The 15,758-nt window shown below is 71.9% G+C and overlaps 2 protein-coding genes across 2 annotated transcripts; one reads left to right on the top strand and one right to left on the bottom strand.

Moving 5' to 3' along the window:
• The first annotated feature begins 250 nt into the window (after positions 1 to 250).
• On the top strand, positions 251 to 8,354 carry APBB1 (amyloid beta precursor protein binding family B member 1). The gene is made up of 13 exons (XM_068930973.1): positions 251 to 934; positions 2,748 to 2,938; positions 3,017 to 3,073; positions 3,149 to 3,234; positions 3,804 to 3,840; positions 4,254 to 4,391; positions 4,750 to 4,877; positions 5,812 to 5,926; positions 6,158 to 6,242; positions 6,700 to 6,783; positions 7,007 to 7,122; positions 7,240 to 7,416; positions 7,529 to 8,354. The coding sequence occupies exons 1-13, from the start codon at positions 316 to 318 to the stop codon at positions 7,694 to 7,696; spliced, it is 2,001 nt and encodes a 666-aa protein (XP_068787074.1). The 5' UTR covers positions 251 to 315; the 3' UTR covers positions 7,697 to 8,354.
• Positions 8,355 to 8,521: 167 nt separating this feature from the next.
• On the bottom strand, positions 8,522 to 14,842 carry SMPD1 (sphingomyelin phosphodiesterase 1). The gene is made up of 6 exons (XM_068930971.1): positions 14,598 to 14,842; positions 11,387 to 12,153; positions 10,530 to 10,701; positions 10,313 to 10,389; positions 9,319 to 9,464; positions 8,522 to 9,240 (listed from the first exon to the last, which is right to left on the bottom strand). The coding sequence occupies exons 1-6, from the start codon at positions 14,823 to 14,825 to the stop codon at positions 8,831 to 8,833; spliced, it is 1,800 nt and encodes a 599-aa protein (XP_068787072.1). The 5' UTR covers positions 14,826 to 14,842; the 3' UTR covers positions 8,522 to 8,830.
• Between the last annotated feature and the right edge of the window lie 916 nt (positions 14,843 to 15,758).

The following is a 15,758-nucleotide window of genomic DNA, read 5'->3' as shown; positions in this document are numbered from 1 at the left end:
CGGGCTGGGGGGGTCAGCGGGGCCGGGCCGGGTGTCCGTGGGTCTAGCACCACCCCGTGGCCCGGGGGAGCGTGGGGGGGCTGCGGGCGAGGCGGGAGCGGGGGGGGGGGCCGGGGCGCCGCGCTCGCCCCCCCTGAGCCCGCCGTGCCCGCAGGCCCCATGGAGGCGGAGGCGCCGGCGCCCCGGGGCGCGTAGGAGCCCTCCTCGCCGGCGGCAGGCGAGAGCGGGCCCGGCCGCGTGGGGCCGCCCCCCGGCCGCGTGGGGCCGCCCCCCGGCCGCTGCCACCCCTGCCGGCGCCCCCCGGCCCCCGGCGCCATGTCGGGCTCCCTGGGCAAGCGGAGCGACCTGGCCAACGACAACAGCTGCCTGGGGCTGAGCCTGGCGCTGCAGGGCCCCCCCGGCCAGGCGCTGCCGGCCAAGGCCCCCCCGGGCTCCCCCAAGGGCCGCCGCATCTACGGCTGCACCGGCCTGCAGAGCGCCGTGGGGCTGGGCCCCCCGCCGGGCGAGGAGCCCGCCAACGCCAAGTGGGTGAAGGACGGGCAGAACCAGCTGCGCAAGGCGGCCGAGCGGGACCAGAACCGCAACGAGCTGGGCCCCCCGCCGCCGCCCCAGGAGCTGGAGGTGTCCGCCCGCAACGCCCTCAACGCCGGCTGCGGCCCCGGCCCCGGCCTGCTCATAGACCTGCGGGCCGGCGAGGAGGAGGAGGAGGAGGAGGAGGAGGAGGAGGAGGAGGGGGACGGGGGGGACTCCACGCCGGTGCAGAGCGACCCCGTGACGGCCGAGTCGGAGCAGAGCTCGGAGCGCGCCCCCCGGGAGCACGGCAAGAGCGCCAGCCTGCTCTTCGGCGTGCGCAGCAGCACCGCCAGCGACGAGGACTCCAGCTGGGCCACGCTCAGCCAGGGCAGCCCTGCCTGCAGTTCCCCCGACGACGCAGGTGGGTCTCGGCCCCCTCCCATCCCCCTGCCCCTCGGCCTGCCCCCCACCCCGTCGCTGTACCCCGGACCCTGCTGGCGGCCCCTGGGGCTCTCTACGCCCTCCTCCGGTCCCCGCTGTGGCTCTGCGCGCCCCGTGCCCAGCTGTACCCCCGGCACGCTGCGCGGTCCCCGCTGCGTCCCGCGACCGCGCTCCGGCTGAGCCCCCCCCGCCGTGACCCCAGCCCTGTGCCTGGCTGGGCCGTCTCCCCGTCCCCGCTGTGCCCCCGCGCACCCCGTCTCCAGCCGCCCGGCCCCCTTGCCGCCTGCCGCTCGCCCCGCGCTCTGCCCCTGCCCCCCCTCCCTGGCTGCGCGGCCCCGCTGTGCCCCCCAGCGCCCTCTCCCCGCACGGCCGCGCGCCCCCGTCCCCGTGGCCGCGCGCCGGCCTGTGCCGATGCCGTCAGTGGTTGCCGGGGAAACGCCTGCATCCCGGCGGTCCCGGCAGGTGAGCGCTGCGCCAGGGCCGCCGGCCGGCGCGGGGCGATGCCGGGCGCCCGGGCAGGGGGCGGGGGTCCGTTCCCCGCAGCGGCGGGCGGGGAAGGGTGCGGGGTGCCGACAGCGCGGCGCTCGTGCCCGGGGCGGGGGACACGGCAGCCGCGCGGGCCGGGGGCTCGGGGAGGTGCTGGCCGGCCAGCGGGCAGGCAGCTGGGGCAGGCGCTGCGCCGCGCGTCCCCCGCGGATCCGGCGGGAGGGCGGCGCGGCGGCCGGGGGGCGTGGGGGCTCTAGGCTGCGCTCTGGCCGGCAGCGTGCGGTCCCCGCCGGCGGGACCCCGGGATGGGGCGGTAGCGCCATGTACAGCAAGGACTACTTCCTGGCCATCGTCCTGCTGGACACGCGCCCAGGTAGGGGCTGCGCAGCAGGGCTGGGACACCAGGGCGGCTGCGCACAGGGGCTGGCGCCGGCGGGCCTGGGGGCTGCAGCACGGGGAGCCCTCCCTGCCCCGGCGCTTGGGCTGGTCTCTGTGTTCGGGGTGCCCCAGCGAGGGCATGTCGGGGGGGGGTGGGCTGCAGCACTGCCCCCCGGCCCTGAGGGTCCTGAGCCAGGACACGATGCCTGACTCACGCATCTGCCCTGTGGGACCCCTCAATATGGGGTACCAGTGCTCTGCTTGGCAGTGGGGACCCCTCTCTCTATGGCGGTCGGTGCCCTGCCTGGCCCTGGGACCCCCATGGTCATGGTCATGGGGGTCAGTGTCCTGCCTGGCCATGGGACCCCCATGGTCATGGCGATGGGGGGCTGGTGTCCTGCCTGGCCCTGGGACCCCCATGGTCATGGTCATGGGGGTCAGTGTCCTGCCTGGCCATGGGACCCCCATGGTCATGGTGATGGAGGAGTGGTGCCCTGCCTGGCAATAGAACCCGCATGGTCATGGTGATGGGGATTGGTGTCCTGCCTGGCTATGAGACCCCCATGGTCATGGTGGTGAGGGTTGGTGTCCTGCGTGGCCATGGGACCCCCGTGGTCATGGTGATGGCGGGTGGTGCCTTGCCTGGTCATGGGACCCCCATGGTCATGGTGATGGGGGGGTGATGCCTTGCCTGGCCATGGGACTCCCCATGGTCATGGCAGTGGGGGTTGCTGCCGTGCCTGGCCATGGGATCCCCATGGTCATGCTGATGGGGGGGTGGGGGCTGGTGGTCACCCTGGTGTGGAGGACCCCACCTTACTGGGCAATGGGGCAGGTGCCTGGTCCTGGGGGGCAGGGAGGCTCCATGGTGCCTGTAGGGTGGCTGTGCCTTGCAGGGGGCCCTCACCAGCCCTCCTCACCCCATCCAGACTCATTTTGGACCCGAAACTCCTTCGAGACGGACTCAGACCTGCCTGCGGGATGGATGCGGGTGCAGGACACCTCGGGCACCTATTACTGGCACATCCCTACGGGCACCACGCAGTGGGAGCCGCCTTCGGGGCTGGCCCGGGGCTCAGCACACAGCTCCCAAAGCAACACCCCGTCCGAGGAGCAGCCGGTGAGCCCTGGGGTGCAGGGGGGACGGGGTGCATCGCTTTGCTGTGCATTCACTGAACCGGCACCACTCTCTCCGCAGCTCGCCTGGACGGGCTTCGCCCCGGCTGAGCGCTTTGGCGATGGGGATTTCTGGAAGGTAAGAGGCAGCTGCAGGTTGAGGGGGGGTGCCTTGCTGTGCCCAGCTCCTGCCAGCCCCCTCTTCTCTTCCCAGGACACCGCAGCAGAGGAAGCAACTGATGAGCCTGGAGCACAGGATGCGGAGCCACCAGCCACGGGACTGGCCTCACCAGGCGTCAGGTGTCTGGAGCTGTGCAGGGACCCACTCACCCCCTGGGGGAGCTGGATTCCTGGGTTCTTGGGGTGGCCGGGGTGGTGGTGGAGTGTGGGTGGGAGGCGGGTGCCTGGGTTCTTGGGGTGGCCGGGGTGGTGGTGGAGTGTGGGTGGGAGGCGGGTGCCTGGGTTCTTGGGGTGGCCGGGGTGGTGGTGGAGTGTGGGTGGGAGGCGGGTGCCTGGGTTCTTGGGGTGGCCGGGGTGGTGGTGGAGTGTGGGTGGGAGGCGGGTGCCTGGGTTCTTGGGGTGGCCGGGGTGGTGGTGGAGTGTGGGTGGGAGGCGGGTGCCTGGGTTCTTGGGGTGGCCGGGGTGGTGGTGGAGTGTGGGTGGGAGGCGGGTGCCTGGGTTCTTGGGGCAGCTGGGAGGTTATGCAAGTTCAGCGTGTAGCAGAGAGCCGGATGCCTGGGTTCTTGATCGTAGCTGGAGCAGGTTGGATCTGTGGTTAGAGCAGGGTGCTCCACTGGGGTCTCCCCCACCTGGAGGCCTTGGGGCAGTGAACAGGTACAGTGTGCTGACAGCCTCCCTTGGTCTTGCAGCATGGCCCAAGACGAAGAGGACAAGCCAGGCTCTAAGGTAGGCCCAGGAGCCGCGGTCACTGTGGCTCCGAGGCCTTCCTCTCACGACACAAGGGCTCCTTGCCAGATCTCCCCAGCCCCTTTCCCCCTAGACCCACGCCTTGCTGGAGTCTGGCCCCTTCTCCGGTTGCCCCTGCTTCACCTCTCCCTGGTGTCGTGGGTGGAGCTGGGCCCCGCTCTTGCCCCCAGCATCGCAGTGGTGCCTCCACCTCCATGGCCACGGCTCAGTGCGGATGGGCAGCCCTGTCCCTGGAAATGAGTGCGCCTCGTGCATGTGCACGAAGGTGGCTGTCCATCCTCACTGGCCCTGTCTCAGAAGGCGACGCCGTCTCCCTGGGAATGGGCCCGTCCTGTCCCCTGCCCCACTGACTGCACCCCGTGGTGCTTGCTAGCCTGTGCTTTCTCCTGCAGTGCTTTGCGGTGCGCTCGCTGGGCTGGGTGGAGATGAGCGAAGAAGAGCTGGCCCCAGGGAAGAGCAGCATTGCCGTGAACAACTGTATCCGCCAGCTGTCCCTGCACCAGCACGGCCCGCCGGGCACCTGGGGAGAGGTGAGCGCCCGTCCCGTGTCCCCCCTCCAGCCCCCAGAGTCGCCTCTCCAGCCCCAGCGTTGCCCCTCTGCCCCAAACATTGCCCCCGTTGCCCCAAACGCTGCTCTCCAGCCCTGTGTCACCCCTGCAGCCCCAAGCCTCACCCCTCCATGGTTCCACGCTACCCCTCTGACCTTAACGCCCCTCTGGCCCCTGCATTTCCCCTCCAGCCCCAACCATCACTTCTCTGCCCTAGGCCCTAAAGCTGCTCTCTGGCCCTGTATCACCCCTCCTACCTCTGGCGCCACTCTCTGCCCCCGTATTGGTCTTTTGGCCCCTAACGCCCCCCCATCAGGCCCCTAACGTGGCTCTCCCCCAGGGCCGGGCCATGCTCCTGCTCCTGGAGAGCCAGACGCTGAAGCTGGTGGATCCGCAGGACCAGGCCCTGCTGCACGCGCAGCCTGTGGCCAGCATCCGTGTCTGGGGCGTGGGGCGCGACAGCGGCAGGTGGGAGCTGCCGGGGCCGCGTGGCGCCTAGGCATGGGGGTCATGCTGGGGGTCCCTGTATGCCCAGGGCCGTGCGGGATCTCCTGTGATGAAGGATGGTGGGGCATGCAGGAGAACAGGGGACCCGGGTGGGGGGACTGCGTGGGGCTTTTCCTTGTGCTCAGGGTACAGGGGTCTGCAGGGCCTGAATGGGGGGTCCCATGCGTGCAGGGTGGGGGGCTGTGCAGGGATTCCTGTGCGTGCAGGGACTGTGCTGGCCCCTGTGCTCGCAGAGCGAGGGTCACGCGGGGATGTCCCCTGCGTGCTGGGTGTGTGTGGGTTGGGGTGCTCTGGAGGGCGTCCCATACACGCAGAGCATGGAGGTGTGCATGGACCCATGTGCGCGCAGGGCTGTGGGGGGTCCCGTGCACGCGGGGCATGGGGCGTGCGGGGATCTGCACGCACACAGGGTGTAGGGGTGTGCAGGGATTGTGTGCACGCAAGGCACGGGTGTGTTGGAGGGGGGCTGTGCACGCAAAGTGCAGGGCCATCGGTGGGCTTATGCACAGCCTGATGGGGGGGCCGTAGATGTTTCTGTGCATGAAATAGGGGAGGTGTGGGGTTGTTGGGCCTGAACCCCCCCAAGCCATCCTGGGGCAGGCATGGGTCTCGTGGGCTGGGGCACTGACCCACGCTGTCACAGCGGGGACCCTCGCGTCGTGGGGGCCATGGGGAATCCGCGCGTCCCGGCCCCGGCTAACTCTCTTCTCTGGCTCTCTCCTGCTGCTCTGACCCGGGACACAGGGAGAGGTATGGCACCCCTGCCCAGCCCTGCTCTCACCGTGTGGACTCCTCCTCTCCCAGTCTGTCCCTCGGGGGAGCCACCTGGGGTGGGGGGCACGGGGTGGGCTGGAGGTCGTGGTGGGGGGGCCCTGAGCGTAGCGTCTCCCTGCAGGGATTTTGCTTACGTGGCCCGGGACCAGCTGACGCAGATGCTCAAGTGCCACGTTTTCCGTTGCGAGAGCCCCGCCAAGAACATCGCCACCAGCCTGCATGAGGTCTGCTCCCAGGTGAGACCCCCTGCCCCCCCAGGCCCCCAGCCTCTCCCGTATCTGCTCCCAGGTGAGACCCTCCCCCCGGCCCTCCTCCTGGCTCCCCTCCCCAGCCCCCAGCCTGCCCTATATCTGCTCCCAGATTAGCCCCCCGAATGCCCCTCCCTGATGTTCCCAGGTCACTGTGGGGTGCAGGGCTTGGGCACAATTGGGTGATGGGGGCTGGTGCCCCCTGTGCTCTCTCCCTAGATCATGGTGGAGCGGCGAAGCGCTCGGGCACTGGCCAACGGCCTCTCCTTGGACTCCTCCAAGATGGTGGAGATCCCGTTCCAGGGTATGCTGGGGCGGCTGGGGCTGGGGGGGCCTCTGAAGGGGCGCCACGGGTGGGGGCGATGCACATCTGTGGGGGGAGTCAGGAGAGGGTCTGGATGTTGTGTGTGCTTGGGTGTGGGGAGTCGGGGGACTCCACATCTGGGCTGGAGGAAATGCGGACCGGGGAGCCAGTACAGGGCCGTGTGTGGGGCAGCTGGGGGTGGAGGAGGCGGTGCAGTGCCATCTAGGAGCCAGTTAGGGGTGCAAGAGGCCACGCACAGCCAGCTGTGGGGCAGCTGGGGGTGGAGGAGGCGGTGCAGTGCCATCTCGGAGCCAGTTAGGGGTGCAAGAGGCCACGCACAGCCAGCTGTGGGGCAGCTGGGGGGGCAGGAGGCCATGCAGGGCTGGGTTTGGGGGCACTTTGGGGCAGAGGAGGCTGTGCGGCGCCGTACAGTGCACCCTGCCCTCTGTGCCCGCAGTGGAGTTCCCCGCACCCAAGAGCGAGGTGGTGCAGAAGTTCCAGGTGTGTTACCTGGGCTGCGTGCCCGTCGCCAAGCCCGTGGGTGAGTGTGGGAAGGACCGGGCGTGGGGTGTGCGCGCACGGGGGGTGCGGGTACATGCGTGTCTCGGGGCTGTGAGCCGTGGGCTGTGCAGGCCACGCACCCCATAGGGCATGAGCCCTGCGCAGCCTGCAGGGACGGCCCTGGCCAGGGTGCTTGGAGGCGCGGGCCCTCCTGCCCTGTCCCCCACAGCCGTGGGGTGTCAGCCTGCTCTGCCCGTCCCCAGGCATGGACGTCATCAACGCGGCGCTGGAGTCGGCGCTGGCGACCAGCAGCAGGGAGCACTGGACCCCCATCGTGGTCAACGTGGCGCCCGCCACGCTCACCATCACCCACGAGCAGGTGAGGCGGCGCCCGGCCGGGAGCTCCCTGCCCTTCCCGGGGCTGCGGGCGCCCCGGGCTCTCGGCCCGGCTGCAGGCCCAGGCCGTGCGGAGACCCCCTGACTCCTGCGCCCCCAGACAGAGGCGGTGCTGTGCGAGTGCCGCGTGCGGTTCCTGTCGTTCATGGGCGTGGGCCGGGACGTGCGCTCCTTTGCCTTCATCATGGCCAGCGCCCCGGGCACCTTCCGCTGCCACATGGTCTGGTGCGAGCCCAACGCGGCGGGGCTGAGCGAGGCGCTGCAGGCTGCCTGCATGGTGAGTCCCCGGCGCGGCGCGGCGCGGCGCGGCCCCCCTGTGCCGCCCCGGGTGCGGGCGGCGCCGGGGCGGGTGCAGGCACGGGGCTCTCACGTGTCCGCTCTGCCCCCAGCTGCGCTATCAGAAGTGCTTGGATGCCCGGCCCCAGGTCTCCAGCTCCTGCCTGCCGGCGCCGCCTGCCGACTCCGTGGCCCGCCGGGTGGGCTCCACCGTCCGCAAGGGCGTGCAGACCCTCCTGGGCAGCCTGAAGCCCAAGCGCCTTGGCGCACAGACACCCTGAGCTGGGCAGAAGGGAGCGACCGAGACCCCTTCCCCGCCCTCCCGTGGCCCCCGCGCTGTGCCACCGCCTGCGGGCAGCCTGCTGTGGACGGGACGGGGCGGCAGCGCTGGGCGCCTGGGTGCGCGCCGGGCGCAGGCGTCGCGTGAGCGTGGCCGTGTCCACGGAGCGTGTGTGTGTGTGAGTGTACCCGCGCGCCAGACGGGCAGTGCGCCGACACGGCCGTGTCCCGCGCGTGGATACCCGTGCATGTGGTGCGCGAGGCACCTGCAGGCTGTGTGCATGCGAGCGCGAGGGGCGCGCACTGGGTACGCTCCAGCGTGCGAGGTGCAGGGGGTGCGCGCTGAGAGCAGCGGCCCAGGCGCAGCTGTGCCCCCTCCGGCCGTGCCCGTGGGGCGGGCGGGAAGGGGCCCGGGGAGGCCTGGCCGGGGGCTCCTGTCCCCGCGCTGCCGGGGGGGGCCCTGTGCCACCCCCCCAGGGGCAGTGACGGGTGCCCGTGTGGCCGGGGGTGCAGGGCCAGCCCTGCCCCGATGCATGTGGTCTAACCTGCAGTGTGGGGACTCTCCCGGGTCCTGGCTCCGCCTGCCTGGCCCCGGAGCTGCCACCTCTGCTGTAACAAAGATCTGTGTTGTACTAAATAATTAATAAACCCATTCCACCAGCCCGGCCTGGCTGCTGCTGTTGTGACACCAGTCCAGCTCTGCGCTGCATGGAAGAGGCAGCGGGCCCTTCCCACCTCTTGGCATGGCCGTCGTCTTGGCAGGGGCACTCGGCTCCCCAGGGTGCTTGCACGTGGGAGGTGGGAGGGCCTGGGACAGGAGCCAGCTCTGTCCACCACATCTTTTATTACGCGGCCAGTTCCGGGGCTGCGGCAGGCACCGTGCCGGACAGCGCGGGGACCTGCCTCAGCCCCTAGGGTCCGGGGAGGGCCAATCTGGGGGTTGGCCACCAGCACCCCCACCCTGCAGAGCAGCGAGCGCAGCTGGGTGCTGCCTCGGGGCAGCCACCCCCTCCGCTGGCCCCCGTCCCTGCTGAGCCGGGGGCCGTGCACATCCCGGGGGCACCAATCCCGGGGGCCATGCACGTCCTGGGAGTGCTGAGCCCAGGCGCTGCGTGCATCCTGGGAACGCCCTGCCCTCAGCACAGCTGCCGTTGCCTCCACAGCTCCTGGATCTGGGCGAAGGGCAGGGTTGGGCGCAGCATGTGGCAGAGGCTGGGGTCGACGGAGCGCCCCGTGCGCAGGGAGCAAAGAAGCGCGGCTTTGCAGGCCTCCTGGCAGGGCTCGCGGGGCGGATGGCCCTTGTGGAAGAGGTACCAGAAGCGCTGGAAGAGGCTCTCGTCATCCTGGAAGCGGCGGATGAGCTGGTCCCAGTCGACGGGGAAGACGCTGGGCATCCCGTAGGCCTCGCGGGCACGGTAGAGGCGCTGCCAGTGTGGCTTCGCCCCCGGCATGTTGGCCTCCGTGAGGTTCAGGATAAAGGTCTCGTGGTCCAGCACGGCGTGGGAGCTGCCAGGGTAGGCGCCGTCCAGCTCATACACGCGATAGCCTGCAGGTAGGAGGGTGGGCAGTGTCAGGGAGCTGCGAGGCAGCACCGGGAGGGGGGGAACGGGAGGGGAGAACTCACCGGGGTTGAGGTTGATGTAGGTGGTGACGCTGGGGGCCACGAAGGCCACGGAGACGGGGCGCGTCAGGGTCTCCTCGTCGTAGAACATCTCGAACTCGTCCACGTGCGTGTGCCCGAAGAACTGAGCCGCGATGGTGCCCTCAAACCTGTGCACGGGGCAGCGCAGGCTGAGGGCTGCCGCAGGGAGCCAGGGCCACCTCCTCGCCATCCCCGCAGCGCTGCCGCAGGGAGCCAGCGCGGCGCAGCCGGCCCCCTCCCCATCACGCCGGTCCGGCAGCTGGCGCATTGCAGCACAGCCGGCCCCCTCCCCATCACGCCGGTCCGGCAGCCGGCGCGGCACAGCCAGCCCCCTCCCCATCACGCCGGTCCGGCAGCTGGCGCATTGCAGCACAGCCAGCCCCCTCCCCATCACGCCGGTCCGGCAGCTGGCGCATTGCAGCACAGCCAGCCCCCTCCCCATCACACCGGTCCGGCAGCCGGCGCGGCACAGCCAGCCCCCTCCCCATCACGCCGGTCCGGCAGCCGGCGCGGCACAGCCAGCCCCCTCCCCATCACACCGGTCCGGCAGCCGGCGCAGCACAGCCAGCCCCCTCCCCATCACACCGGTCCGGCAGCCGGCGCGGCACAGCCAGCCCCCTCCCCGTCGCGCCGGTCTGGCAGCCGGCGGGGTGCCGCTCGTGCCGTAACCCCAGGCGCTCCGTCACGCGCCGGGCTCAGCTGGCGCTGCGCTCCCAGGGCCGGGTCTGCTGGCGCTCGCTCCGCCGGGCCCTCGCCCTGGCTCTGGCGTGGCCCTGCCCTGCAGCTCCGGGTCCCTGCCCCGGCTGGCGGTCCCCGCGAGCCGGATGCAGCACGACACTATCCCCCCGCCCCTCCCAAGGTTAGCCCTGCTGAGCTGGGCGCGGGGCAGGACCTGCTCTTCCCGTGCCAGCCCTGCCTCCACTGAGAAGGCTGGCGTGCAGAGGCCGGCACGGGAAGCGGCCGGGGCAGGACTCACCTGTTGACGATGCGGTAGTAGTTCCAGCTCCAGCTGCGGAGGCAGTGGGCCGGGGGGATATGCCCGATGATGTGCACCTAGAAGGCAGCAGATGAGGCAGCAAGGGGCTGGTGGGGGCACAGGGATCCCGTCAGCCCACGCCGGGGGCAGCCTGCGTCCCCGGCCGGGCAGGGCACGGGCGGCTCTGGCTGGCCCCCTCCTTCCTGCCGGCCCTCACCTTGTCCCCTTGCCGCTCGGCAGCCTCCAGGACGCCCACCAGCCACTGCAGCTGCCCCGCGGGGTCGGTGGAGTTAATGAGCAGCCAGAAGTTGGCCTGGGAGCAGAAGTTCATGTTGAGCGAGACGAGGCGCAGGCCGGGCCGGACCTGCAGCGTGTAGAAACCGCCGATTCTGCGGGGAAGGGGGTGGTGAGCGCGGCCCGCCCCGCTGCCGCGCCGCCCGCCCGCTGCCCCCCACGCTGCCCTGTCGTGGACACCCACCCGCTGTGCCCCACGCTGCCCCGTCGTGGGGACCTGCCCCCCACGCTGCCCTGTCGTGGACACCCACCTGCTGCGCCCCACGCTGCCCCATCACAGGGACCTGCACCCCACGCTGCCCTGTCGTGCCCACCCGCACCCCACGCTGCCCCATCACAGGGACCTGCACCCCACGCTGCCCCGTCGTGGGGACCTGCCCCCCACGCTGCCCTGTCGTGGACACCCACCCGCTGCGCCCCATGCTGCCCCGTCGTGGGGACCTGCCACCCACACTGCCCCATCACAGGGACCTGCCCCCCACGCTGCCCCGTCGCAGGCTCCTGTGCCTCATGCTGCCCCGTTGCGTGCACCCGTTCCCCGCCAGCCCCGAGCGCCCACATCGCCCCATTGCACCCACTCGCGCCCCATGCTGCCCCATTGCGAGCTCCTGCACCCCACGCGGCCCCGTCGCTCCCACCCGGGCCCCGCCAGCCCCGAGCACCCACGCTGCCCCGTTGCGCCCGCCCGTGTCCCACGCGGCCCCGTCGCTCCCACCCGGGCCCCGCCAGCCCCGGGCACCCTGTGCCCGACCCCACACGCTGTCCCACGGCCGACCCAACCTGAGGGTCTCCAGCGCCGTGGGGGGCAGCCAGTCCTGCCAGGCCTGAGCCATGGCATCGTAGAGCCAGGCCGAGGACTGGTTCCCGTGGACGTAGGGCGGGGGGAAGGCGTTGACGGGGGTGGCCTCGTGGTTGCCCACGGCGGGGTAGACCGGCAGGGCGCCCAGGTGCTTGCGGAGCAGCCCGGTGACGGTGCGCAGCGCCAGCAGCTGGTCCTGGCGGCGCTGCTGCCAGACGTCGTGGGCCGGGATGTCCCCGGTCCAGTACACGGCGTCGAAGGGGGGCGCGGCGCCCCGGAGCTGCGCCAGCAGCGCCTCGATGGTGTGCAGCGGCAGGTCGCACTTGCCGTACTCGCCCCAGTAGCCGGCGCCGCCGGGGGCCGGGCGCGGGGCCCCGCGGCAGCACAGCGGGTCGCGGCAGGCGGGCTCGCTGCCCGGCGCGTAGTGCCGGTCCCAGTGGAGGTCGGTGAGGAAGAGGAGGCGGGCGGTGGGGGCGCCGGGCGGCGGCGGGGCGGGCGGCCGCACCGGGGGCTTGGGGGCGGCGGGCAGCGTGACGTTCCAGTCGGCGTAGATGTCCCAGTGGCCGCAGCCGCGGCCCAGCAGCAGCCCGCAGGCCTCGCCGGGCCGCAGCACCGAGCGGGCCCACGCCGACACCACGTCCTGCTGGAAGAGCTGCACGGCCTGCCGGCAGATCTCGGGGCGCGCCAGCCGCAGCTCCTGGCACACGCGGACCGCCACGCGCCCCACGCGCGCCACGTTGGGCTCCAGCTGCAAGGCAGAGGGCCGGGGCTGCGGGGGCTGCTGGCGGGGCAGCCTCGCCGGCCCTTCCCGTCCCCGTCGTCCCCGGGTGCGGCAGGCGCCTGCCACGGGGCCAGGGCGGGCCCAGGTGTCCTGGCTGCCGGCCGGGGACGCCCACTCGCGGCCCAGATGCGAGGCCCCGCCGCCCCGCTCCGCTCCGACTGCCGGGGAAGGAGCCAGGCGCCGGGGCTCGCCCGCCTCACCCTTCGCCACCGCCGCCGCCTTTCCTGCCCGCGGCACGGGCCGGGCGCCGCGGCAGCTTCCCCTTTCGGTGAGGGACGACGCGCCCGTCCGCAGCGCCTGGCCTGCCCCATCCGCCGCCTGGCCTGTCTCCTCCCGCCCCGTCCCCAGCCTCTCCCTGTCCCTGTCCGTCTGCCATGACCCGCTCCAGCCTCTCCCTCTCCCATGACCTGTCCCTGTCCCTGTCCATCTCCCATGACCTGCTCCAGCCTCTCCCTGTCCCTGTCCGTCTGCCATGACCTGCTCCAGCCTCTCCTTGTCCCATGACCTGTCCCTGTCCGTCTGCCATGACCCGCTCCAGCCTCTCCCTCTCCCATGATCTGTCCCTGTCCATCTCCCATGACCTGCTCCAGCCTCTCCCTCTCCCATGACCTGTCCCTGTCCCTGTCCATCTCCCATGACCTGCTCCAGCCTCTCCCTGTCCCTGTCCGTCTGCCATGACCTGCTCCAGCCTCTCCCTCTCCCATGATCTGTCCCTGTCCATCTCCCATGACCCGCTCCAGCCTCTCCCTCTCCCATGATCTGTCCCTGTCCCTATCCGTCTGCCATGACCCGCTCCAGCCTCTCCCTCTCCCATGACCTGTCCCTGTCCCTGTCCATCTCCCATGACCTGCTCCAGCCTCTCCCTCTCCCATGATCTGTCCCTGTCCCTGTCCGTCTGCCATGACCCGCTCCAGCCTCTCCTTGTCCCATGATCTGTCCCTGTCCCTGTCCGTCTGCCATGACCTGCTCCAGCCTCTCCTTGTCCCATGACCTGTCCCTGTCCGTCTGCCATGACCTGCTCCAGCCTCTCCCTCTCCCATGACCTGTCCCTGTCCATCTCCCATGACCTGCTCCAGCCTCTCCCTCTCCCATGATCTGTCCCTGTCCCTGTCCATCTCCCATGACCTGCTCCAGCCTCTCCCTCTCCCATGATCTGTCCCTGTCCCTGTCCGTCTGCCATGACCTGCTCCAGCCTCTCCTTGTCCCATGACCTGTCCCTGTCCCTGTCCGTCTGCCATGACCCGCTCCAGCCTCTCCTTGTCCCATGACCTGTCCCTGTCCCTGTCCATCTCCCATGACCTGCTCCAGCCTCTCCCTCTCCCATGACCTGTCCCTGTCCCTGTCCGTCTCCCATGACCCGCTCCAGCCTCTCCTTGTCCCATGACCTGTCCCTGTCCCTTTCTGTCTCCCATGATCTGTCCCTGTCCGTCTCCCATGACCCGCTCCAGCCTCTCCTTGTCCCATGACCTGTCCCCAGTCCCTGCTTGGCCCCTCCCGGCCTGTCTCTGTCCGTGTCCCATGACCTGTCCTCCGGCCCAGCCCCGGCTCGTCCCCTGTCCCGTCCCCAGTCCCCGGTCCCCAGTCCCCTGTCCCGTCCCCAGTCCCGTCCCCGGTCCCCTGTCCCCAGTCCCATCCCCAGTCCCCAGTCCCCACTCCCCAGTCCCCACTCCCCGGTCCCCACTCCCCACTCCCCGGTCCCGTCCCCAGTCCCGTCCCCGTCCCCTGTCCCCAGTCCCATCCCCAGTCCCCACTCCCCAGTCCCCGGTCCCGTCCCCAGTCCCCGGTCCCCAGTCCCCACTCCCCGGTCCCCAGTCCCCACTCCCGTCCCCGGTTCCCTGTCCCCAGTCCCATCCCCAGTCCCCACTCCCCGGTCCCCAGTCCCCAGTCCCCGGTCCCCAGTCCCCACTCCCCAGTCCCGTCCCCGTCCCCTGTCCCGTCCCCAGTCCCCGGTCCCCAGTCCCCACTCCCCGGTCCCCAGTCCCCACTCCCGTCCCCGGTTCCCTGTCCCCAGTCCCATCCCCAGTCCCCACTCCCCGGTCCCCAGTCCCCAGTCCCCGGTCCCCAGTCCCCACTCCCCAGTCCCGTCCCCGTCCCCTGTCCCGTCCCCAGTCCCCGGTCCCCAGTCCCCAGTCCCCGGTCCCCAGTCCCCACTCCCCAGTCCCGTCCCCGTCCCCTGTCCTGTCCCCGTCCCCTGTCCCGTCCCCGTCCCCGGTCCCCGTCCCCGGTCCCCGTCCCCGTCCCCGGTCCCGTCCCCAGTCCCCACTCCCCGGTCCCCACTCCCCGGTCCCCGGTCCCCAGTCCCCACTCCCCAGTCCCGTCCCCGTCCCCTGTCCCCGTCCCCTGTCCCGTCCCCGTCCCCGGTCCCCGTCCCCGTCCCCTGTCCCCTGTCCCCAGTCCCCGGTCCCCGGTACCTGCAGCGCCAGGCCCAGCGCGCCGAACAGCAGCCGGCAGCCCGGGCACGTCAGGTTCCGCCAGCCCCAGCCGGCACCGGCACCGGCACCGACACCGACACCGGCACCGATACCGGCACCGGGCGGCGCCGCGCCGGGACGGGGCAGCGACAGCGACAGCGACAGCGAGAGGGCGACGAGCAGGGCCAGGGCCGGGAGAGCGGCGCGGCCGGGACGGCGGGGCGCCATGACGGCCGACGGGGCGGGGCGGGGCGGGGCGGGGCCGTGGGAGAGGGGCGGGGCGGGGCGGGGCGGGGCGGGGCCGTGGGAGAGGGGCGGGGCGGGGCGGGGCCGTGGGAGAGGGGCGGGGCGGGGCCGTGGGAGAGGGGCGGGGCGGGGCGGGGCGGGGCGGGGCGGGGACGTGGGAGAGGGGCGGGGCGGGGCGGGGGCGGGGGCGGGGAGGGGGGAGATGGGCGGGGACATGGAGCGAAGAGGCGGGGCCACGGGGAAGGGGTGGGGGCGGGGCCATGAGATGAGGAACAGGGTGGGGAGGGGATAAGGGCGGGGCCATGCCCGGAAGGGGAGGGGCCATGGGGAGAGGGGCGGGGCCATGAGGGGAGGAACGGGATGGGGCGAGATATGGGCGGGGCCATGGACGGAAGGGGCGGGAGGGGCGTGGTCAAGACGGGGAGGGGGCGGGGCCAGGAACAGAGAGCACGGACAGAGCGGCGGCGGCCGCCGAGCATCATGGGATAGAGGCGGGTGGGGAATAGAGGGATGCAGTGGGGACATGGTGGGTGCAGTGGGGACATGGTGGGAGCAGTCGGCTGAGGACATGGTGGGTGCAGTGGGGACATGGTGGGTGCAGTCGGGTGGGGGCATGGTGGGAGCAGTGGGGACATGGTGGGTGCGGTTGGGGACCCGGTGGGTGCAGTGGGGACCTGGCGGGTGCAGTGGGGACGTGGTGGGTGCAGTGGGGACCTGGCGGGTGCAGTCAGGATATTGTGGGTGCAGTTGGGACATAGTGGGTGCAGTCGGGACCTGGTGGGTGCAGTCAGGACCTGGTGGGTGCAGTGGGGATGTGGTGGGTGCAGTGGGGACCTGGCGGGTGCAGGATGGGATATTGTGGGTGCAGTGGGGACCTGGCGGGTGCAGTGGGGACCTGGCGGGTGCAGTCGGGAC

The sequence above is a fragment of the Struthio camelus genome, chromosome 1 (genome assembly GCF_040807025.1).
Source record: "Struthio camelus isolate bStrCam1 chromosome 1, bStrCam1.hap1, whole genome shotgun sequence".
In the NCBI taxonomy this organism is placed as follows: Eukaryota; Metazoa; Chordata; class Aves; order Struthioniformes; family Struthionidae; genus Struthio; species Struthio camelus.
Note: the sequence above shows the minus strand (reverse complement) of the source record. Positions and strands in the feature narration are given on the sequence as shown.

Bases quoted from the DNA above. Each gene is read 5' to 3' on its own strand.
- APBB1 (XM_068930973.1), top strand. From the start codon at position 316: ATGTCGGGCTCCCTGGGCAAGCGGAGCGACCTGGCCAACGACAACAGC. The intron at 3,235-3,803 runs GTGTCTGGAGCT...TTGGTCTTGCAG, and splicing joins CTGGCCTCACCAGGCGTCAG to CATGGCCCAAGACGAAGAGG. The intron at 5,927-6,157 runs GTGAGACCCCCT...CTCTCTCCCTAG, and splicing joins TGCATGAGGTCTGCTCCCAG to ATCATGGTGGAGCGGCGAAG.
- SMPD1 (XM_068930971.1), bottom strand. From the start codon at position 14,825: ATGGCGCCCCGCCGTCCCGGCCGCGCCGCTCTCCCGGCCCTGGCCCTG. The intron at 10,702-11,386 runs GTTGGGTCGGCC...CCTTCCCCGCAG, and splicing joins ACGGCGCTGGAGACCCTCAG to AATCGGCGGTTTCTACACGC. The intron at 10,390-10,529 runs GTGAGGGCCGGC...GCTGCCTTCTAG, and splicing joins CCGAGCGGCAAGGGGACAAG to GTGCACATCATCGGGCATAT.